Genomic DNA, 8,740 nt, shown 5'->3' on the forward strand with positions numbered 1-8,740 from the left:
AAAAATTAAAATAGAAATCAAACCGTTTGGCCCCATGCTGGGCTGTGTACTTTATTAATATAAATGGATACTCTAATGGGAGTTATTTTAAAAGGACAGGTGAGAAATAAAAGACCTGTTTTTCATGCTGGATCCTTTTGCAAACTAACTCTAAACTCGTAACTGCCTGCTTGGATACTTGTAAATATATGTGTAAGTTTCAGCTACAAGGAAAATCTTGGTATTTAAGAGATACTGAATTAGTGGAAATTATCAGCTTCCACTTTTTTTTTTTTTTTTTTTTTTTTGAGACAGAGTCTCGCTCTTTCCTCCAGGCTGGAGTGCAGTGGCGCAATCTGGGCTCACTGCAAGCTCCGCCTCCCAGGTTCACACCATTCTCCTGCCCCAGCCTCTTGAGTAGCTGGGACTGCAGGCACCCGCCCCCACACCTGGCTAATTTTTTGTATTATTAGTAGAGACGGGGTTTCACTGTGTTAGCCAGCATGGTCTAGATCTCCTGACCTCGTGATCCGCCCACCTCGGCTTCCCAAAGTGCTGGGATTACAGGTGTGAGCCACCACGCCCGGCCTCTCAGCTTCCTTTGACTGGAGACATTGCTTCTCCAAAAACGTGCTGAACCTGTATATTTCCCAGTTTCTCAGTGGGGCATTTGATGGTTCCTAGATTATAACCCTGGCATTGAAGCTACGGTAATGGTACCATCCAAATAAAGCCAGGCTCTGCTTGGTACTGTGGCTTTGCCACATTCTAGCTATATGATTTTGGACACATTGAGTAACCTCAGTGCCCCATCCGTAAAGTGAAGATAATAGTGCCCTTCCCATAGGGCTGTTGTGAGGATTAAATAAGTTAATACAGATCACATACTTATGTACATAGTAAACACTCAATGAACAGCTGAAACTTGTTATTCTATCTTTTGTTCCTGTGTGGCTTTTTTCAATACAACTTTTAGCTGCATGGCCCACCTTATTCCTTAGCACTTAAAGTTTTTGTCTTTGTCTGTTTTAAATCACTTTAGATATAAAGTACCCTGCATGCAAGCACTCATTACCTCCAAAACAAAGTAAAACAAAATGCAGGATGTGTTGCCTCCATAATCTGAAAAGTCTACTATTCCAAACTATCAGATTGCTAAATAATTCTGATTGCCATTTGTCACCTCAAACCTTACGGTTGCTGTGCTATGTGAAGATAAACTTCTCCAGCTACAATTTCTGTACTCCGTTTAGTTGCTTTTTGAGGAATCATTTGACTTTGTCTTTCCCTGAGTAATATCTTTAAAAATATCTGAACAATATAATTCTCAGAGGAGACTGTTACTCTACTAGATACAGAAAAAAAAGTATATTTGCCACAGAACCATTCAGCCTTATATTATACATACAGTTTTATAACAGTAATCGGTTTTGCTGTCATTTTTCTCATCTTTCAGATTTGTACAAATGTAAAGTAGATAAAATGATTCTCCATGATCAAGTAGTTTTCATGATTTATTTCACATTATATATTCCCCAGTTTCTCTCTCATGTGTTTAGCTGTCATATGTGAGTTTGGCAGCAGAATGAACTAAGGATGTATTAATAAATTGATGCAAATATTTTTAGGTAAGCTTGTCATATGTACAAAGCAATAGAAACTCAGAAACACAGAATAGAGATTATTGCAATAATCTCTTTTTTAGTTTTGTTCAGCTATAGAGAAAAGCAAGAATTTTGGAGACAACAGGAAGGAGGAACTTAACTACTAAGTTGAATTTGGTTCTATAAAAAGCAGAGCTAGACAAGCAAATTCACTGTCTGTGATACTGTTTTCAGTTGTGGTTATTGTAGTTTTCATATTTAGAGCTTTCTGATGTTAACATCTTCACCTCTTGTGTTCAATATATAATTTATCATATTTATAAAACAAGTCTGGAAAGTTTATTTACATTTTAGAAGTCTTTCAAAAGAAAGAGATTGAAATCTTATTCTTAAGAAGTTGTCATGGCATTAACCAGAGGTGTGTCTGGCATACCCCCTCTCAAGTCATGTCAGACAAGGAAAAGTTCACGGTATGAGGCTGTTATCATAAAATCCAGAACTGCGCTATGGTTTACATATATATTTTTCATGCGCACACTTAAATAAAAACTTCTGCCTTATCAGGGATGGTAGCATATAAAAAGTTTTATCAACCTTTCTCCCTATTATGACATGCATACCACATTACCTGGTAAACCAAATCATTTTTAATTCACGGGATATGAAAGCTAAAGAAACCTGTTCTTAAAACTAGCAAACAATCTTGTCAGGGGTAATTTAGGCAAGTAACTCAGTTCTTCCATTTGCAAATTCTTCTTCCAAGTATATTCTGTGGCCACAGCATACACAGCCCAGCCCTTTAGATGAGAATTACAATTTAACTTTCTTTAACATCTGATAAGCTCTAAGAATGATGTTCATAAACTTTGCATGGATCGTTTCTGACTATCATATAAAAACCAGGCTGCTTTTTCTCTTCCAGGTCCAAACCACCGTGAAGCGCCAATGGGTCCAATTCAAAATTCAATGGAACCAGCGCTGGGGGAGGCGCCCCTCCAACCGCTCGGCTCGCGCTGCAGCTGCTGCGGAGGCCGGCGACATCCGGGTTTACATCTGCCATCAGGAGCCGAGGAATGAACCAGCCAACAACCAAGGCGAGGAGAGTGTTGAGATCATCCCTTTGAATATCATAGAGCAAGAAACATCCGCTTGAATGTGAAGCAAACACAGCATCGTGATCACTGAGCCATCATTTCCTGGGAGAAACACCATGTGTTTAAAGTGTTCTCCATCCTCCCAGGAACCGAACATATCATTTGTGAAGAATTATTCAGTGAATTTGTCCATAGTAAATTTGAAGAAAGTTAATCGTGGTACTATTGCTTTGGGAGACAGTCTAGGAATGGAATCTCCCACTGCAACTTGTGAACTCCATCATTCATCCAGGACTGAGATGCAAATGTCACAGTAATGCAAGCAAAGTATCAAAGAAAAACAATGAAATTGACCTAGTTCAGATACAGGGTGCTCCTTGTCAATTTTGAGCCATTTATAACTTTGAAAAATTAAAATCATTGTCAATATTTTTCTTTTTAACTCTGGATTTTGAATTAGAATATTTCTGTATTTGGCTATGGATCTGATTTTTATTTTTTTTAATTTCAGTCAATTCTGATGTTACTGAGATGTTTTACTATCCTTACAATGTAAACCACATGAACTACATGACCTCTGCAAGACAAAGTGGCTTTCTAATAGAGAGATTACTAAATATGTGAAGAAAAATACCTGCATTTGGCAGGAAGATGTATGCTTTGAATGCAAAAGAAATTTAGAGTCAATTTGCTGGAAACATTACATGCTCAGCTTGGTTTTGGATAATCCTGTCCATTGGGCAGGCCCTAGCTGTTGTAAAGAATTGGTCTTAATGTTGAATGTACTTTAGTTGCTGACATTTATAAACTGAGAGGTCACAAAAAATCTATCACTAAAAATTTTTACAAAACTGCCAAAAATATAATTCTTAGTGGAAGACAATACTCCCTTTAAAGAGAGTTTTCCACTTTCCTAAACTCCAGGATTTATAAAGCAAATTACTCCAAGGTTTATAAAGCAGATTACCTCTTGCCCTTGGGTGCTATCTAACAGTAAGAGATAAATTTGTTGAAAATTGGTAATTAAAAGACTCCACATAAGTCCATTAACTGCTTTCCACCCAGCTTCAAAGCTTAACAAGATCTCAGTCTTTTCCAGGAAGATTCAGGAGGGCTAATTATAAATCATGTTGTGGTTGACCTCTTGTTTCTTGTTATTACCAAAATAGGAGAGGGAAAAAATTAGCTGCTACAAATTTAACCATAAATTAATTCATGTTTAACGGTTCTCATTAAAATCCAGTATTGTATTCCCATATCTCTCTTTACTTCCCAGTATAAGATTTTTAACAATCCTGAATAAACTAGTATCATTAATGGCACCTGAAATTAATTTGTGAATTTGCAACAGTAATCAGAGTTACCATTATTTAATTTGTACACTAAATGAGGAGGTACATTGAAACCCTCCAAATCTCCAGTCTCATCTGTGTCATATTTTGCCACTGCCTTTCAGAAGTGATTTAGTTGTGGAAAGATAATAAATTGATTTGTTATGGTTACATATTTAGTGCACCCAGAGAAAATTATATTTCTACAGAGAAAGTGAATTTTGGATACTAAAGTAGTTTAAGTCTCCTTTACTGAATGTAAGGGGGGAATTGAAAAGAAGGTATTTTTCCAATCACAGTGTTATGTAGTGTTGTTCTATTTTTGTTTACAAGCATGGAAAACAGAGTATTTCTGGCAGCTCTGGTACAAATGTGATAATATATTGCTAAAACAATTTAGATGTTATTATGCTAATATAGTAGTGGCTGAAGAAAACAAAATAGCTTATTATAGAATTGCACACAGCTCTGCCCAAATTATGTGAAATGCTTATGATATGTATATGTATAAATTAATACAAAGCATGTTAAAAGCAAAAAGATGTATATTTGCATATTTTTCTAAAGAAATATATTATTCATCTTTTCATTCATTCATCTCGTCTCCTGTTCATTCCATGCTGTTTTTCATTTCAGCCATGGGCTGCTAACATCCCATCTCGTTTGTACTGTAGGAGTGGGAAAGATAATCTAAAAGCATAGGTTAAAAACCATACGCAAACATATCAAATTTATTATCTTTATTAGTACAACCATCTTTAGTCTCAATTTGATTGTAAATTCAGTGACACTGTTCTCATGCCCTTGATAACCCAACACCACACACCAGTGTCAATCAATATTGCATAAGTTTAGGAAGCACAGCAAAGAAATCAAGTGTAAGAAAGTATTATATCCTTTTATTCTTGTTTTTTTATTCATTATTCTGGGACCAGACTTGATCTGTCCAATATCACATCAGATCATTAGAATTGTTACAATCATTGGCTTTTAATATAGTTTGGGAGAGAAACTAAGGCTAGATGAAAGACAACCAATTAACTATCATTAGAATGCATAAAGGCCACCACTGGAAAGGTTTTCAGATCTGGAAAGCATGAAATGGAAAAAATGACGATTAAATGAGAACTCTGATGGACTAATAAAGGGGAACAGGAGCAATTTGTAGATTCTTCTCATTATGGGAGAGCATCCAAAATTGTGGCCTCATGAGATCTGGGAAACTTCTTCTGAAAGGATATGTAAGGATTACATCTTTCCCTTACATTCCAGGGGTGAATACAAATAAATATTATTATCATTGTGATCTTAAAGAACAAAACAATTTCGCATCATACCATAAAACATGATTTCTCAAGAGATAAATTCGTACTCAGATGGTCAGCTTCCCTTTAGCTTTGGCTCCTATTTGTTGACCCAAAATAGGCCTTTAGGTGCAAATGAATATTACAGTTACTGCAGGGGAAAATGTTGGAAAAAACATGATAAAAATGCTATCATCATTGAGCTACAATCATTCTCATTCATCACTTCGCTCATTAGACATCGATTCAACAGATGTTTCATATGCCTTCCATCCTGCTATATAACAAATACTTATTAATAGTAGTTATCAAGGCAAACCTTCTTTACAGTAGGGACTGCTTCTTTTCAGTGCAGGGGTAAAAATATAAACCTTCTAAGTGAACTATTAGCCTAAAACCATAACCATTGATATCTTTGGGGTGGAAGAGCAAAGTGAAACATGTGGCTGGAGGTGGTAGCTGAGTGTGATCTTCCCTCCTCATTAATACTGGACATAAGAGCTCTAGTTGTAAGAAATATTCTCAGAACAAGATCTCAGGACAAAGGCTCAAGCAGGAGTCACTTTCTTGACAAGGTCTAAAATGGTGGTTCTTTCATTGGTTAGATTACAGCTTAACTAGTTCTCACAGGAGTTAACGCTTTTGGGTTTAAAATGAAATTATTTATGAAGAGGGTAGATCAGAATCCATATTTAGAAGAGTAATCAGGTAAACGCAGAAGGAAATTCTATTTGCTATTTTGACAGAGTAAACAAGATGACATTCCTAACTTAAGCTTATGAGAGTTGATTTACTGAACTAATAACTTGTATCAAGCAGGAGGTTACAGGAAACAATAACTGGAAACATGCAGAAAAGGATAATATGTGCATGTGAGGGCAAAGGAAGACAGAGAAGCAACGTTTGCAAATTAAGAACTAACTGTATTTCTGATTTTTTTCTTCTGGACATGAAATTAACATTTTTTAATATCTCTGAATAATATGAAGCATTGAAGGAAATAAAACACAGTCACTGAAACTGTAACCAACAAAGGACAGGAAGATTTTCTAATATTATGTCTTCCTCCATTCAGATTAGCAAGCATCTCTGACAATTTTCAGAGATTTTCCATTATCTTAAGCATTGGCCAGCCAGTCTCTTAAGTCACTGATCAATGCCATTTTCCATTTACAGAAATTCAATGCCTTCTATCTAGCTTTCCCAGAAATCCTCCACTGAGACACAGACTGTGCCATGCCTCTTCACCTATTGACCAGCAATGTCACCTCATTCCACTACAGTCTCTTTTGCTTAAGAGAACTGTTATTTTAATTTGGAGAATTTTGCCTCCAATAAAATCTCAGAGTCTTGCAGGTGAAGTGCCTAGTAGAAATTCAATACAACCAGTTGAGATGTCTTTAATGAAAAAAAAAAAAATCAGAAAAGATTGAGAAATCTGTCTCCATCCAAACCTGCCAGACTGGCTGATTAAAGCTAGCACACTGGTCTCTCATACGGAGGCCATACAACTAAACATAGAACCAGCTGTAAACTCCTGAAATCTCTGCACAGCAGAATTGGTGGCTAGTCTCCGTGCAGCAAGCATTTCTCAGGATGTAGTCTCTTCTTCACTGCACTCATGCATTGCAGCTTCTGTATGCTCTCATCAGGAGAAGAATATTGTGGGTTTAAAGATGTTCAGAGCACCCCTTTAACAGAGATGATTTAAGAAGAGAGATATATAAACACTAATCGTTAAAACACAGTACTCAGTATAATAGACCAACAGACATTAGCTCACCTACTCTTTGTAACATTATGAATCCTCTCTTTATGCCCATTTTAGTGATGAGAAAATTACATGGAAGAGAAATTGGGTAAATTTTCTACCACAATCACACAGTTAGTAAGTAGCTGAGCTAGGATTTGAATCAAGGCTGCCCAATGCCTCTGTTTTTTAAATTGCCATCTTGGTGGGTCCTACTATACCAGCCAGCCTCTCGAGGTAAGGCTGTTGCCCTTTTTTAGCTCTAAAAAATATTGCATATTAAATTCCCATTGGTTAAGAGAAGAGAGATCATTCACAACATGTATCTTTTTGGTCCAAAATTAACTTAATTCATTGTCCATAGATTCCTTCAACCAAAAAGGGTCTTCAGATAAAATTTATTTTTCTATAGTTTTAAGGGTTTCTTTCCATAGTGGTGATTTCTATTTTTAGCCAGCGAGTTTTTCACACACAACACTAGTTTGCAGCTTCTTCACTTTGAATGTTGTCTTTGTGCAGATATTTGAGAGACAAAACATGTTTTGGGAAACTTTTCATGGTTTCTCAATGGACACACCAGTCCTAATTTGAGGCCTGCAAAAAAGCTACATATAAGTAGTCAGGGCTGCACTTAATACTGTTTATAGCAGGATTTCCACTTATTAGTTTCGAGAATTGGGGTCTGAATAGATAGGGTGATGAAGATTATGAATATCATTCACCATTCAACTATGCAACAGATGATGAAAAAAGGTAGAGAGTCAAGAAAGAAGAGATACTGAGGAACGGGAGGGACAGCCAAGACAGCAAACTGGTTAGGGTGCTAGTTCCCTCTCTGGATACCAACCCTGAACAAATTATAGAAGCAGAGAGGACACACGCATGTCAATAATTAGTAATTAATTTTAAAAGAAACAACAGGAAAAAAGGAAGCCAGTGGACTTACTGGTTATAAAAATGCAATACCTGAAGTAACACTATACAGAATAGTTGAAATAAATAACACGTGATAATTTAGACACTACTTAAAAATTAATTAGTGAGTTAAAAACTAGATTGGAAATCTCAGAGGAAGCAGGAAATAATAAAGAGATAGAAAGCAGAAAAGAAAAACCAAGAGATATAGAAATTGAATTGCCAATATCAACAGTAGGAGTACCAGAAAGACACAAAAATGAAAATGGAGAAGGGGACATATTCACAGAAATATGTTTTAAAACTCTCTATGGTTAAAGACAAAAGACCTCAACTAGCAATAACTCCAAAATTGCCAAATAAATGCCGCAAGCTAAAAGTTTTGTTAATATTGACAAGATTAGGACAAGAAGAAATCGTGACCTGAGAGCAGGATAAAGATTCTCTCTTTTAGGAGAAAGAGAGAGATTTGGTAATTTAAAAAGCAGTGTGGGTAACTTAATGAGTATGGGTCTTAAGATGTGTGAAATAAGTCTTCATATAACATTTATAATAAGGTGATCATAGTTGCCAATTAGAAACAGAGATTCTCTTACTGGAAAAAAACCCCACAGACAACAAGAGATGCACATAAGACACAAAGCACAACAGGAAATAAGAGATATACATAAGAAAATAAGAAAACAAAAGATCAAAAATGAATGGGAAAAGTTATGCTGGGGAAATATGAACCAAAATAAATTGGAAGTTCTCTCTTAATATC

The 8,740-nt window shown here is 36.0% G+C and overlaps 1 protein-coding gene across 4 annotated transcripts in view; it reads left to right on the forward strand.

The window, feature by feature from the left end:
• Positions 1-4,600, forward strand: part of CALCR (calcitonin receptor) — a 150,457-nt gene extending 145,857 nt beyond the window's left edge. For 3 of the 4 annotated variants that reach the window (XM_025379944.1, XM_025379945.1, XM_025379946.1), the window contains one exon: positions 2,506-4,600. In XM_025379944.1, the coding sequence (XP_025235729.1) occupies positions 2,506-2,736 (231 nt within the window). In that variant the 3' untranslated portion in view covers positions 2,737-4,600. The remainder of the gene's footprint in view (positions 1-2,505) is intronic. The other variant, XM_025379947.1, reaches the window with a different exon arrangement.
• Positions 4,601-8,740: the final 4,140 nt, after the last annotated feature.

The sequence above is a fragment of the Theropithecus gelada genome, chromosome 3 (assembly GCF_003255815.1).
Source record: "Theropithecus gelada isolate Dixy chromosome 3, Tgel_1.0, whole genome shotgun sequence".
Taxonomy (NCBI): Eukaryota; Metazoa; Chordata; class Mammalia; order Primates; family Cercopithecidae; genus Theropithecus; species Theropithecus gelada.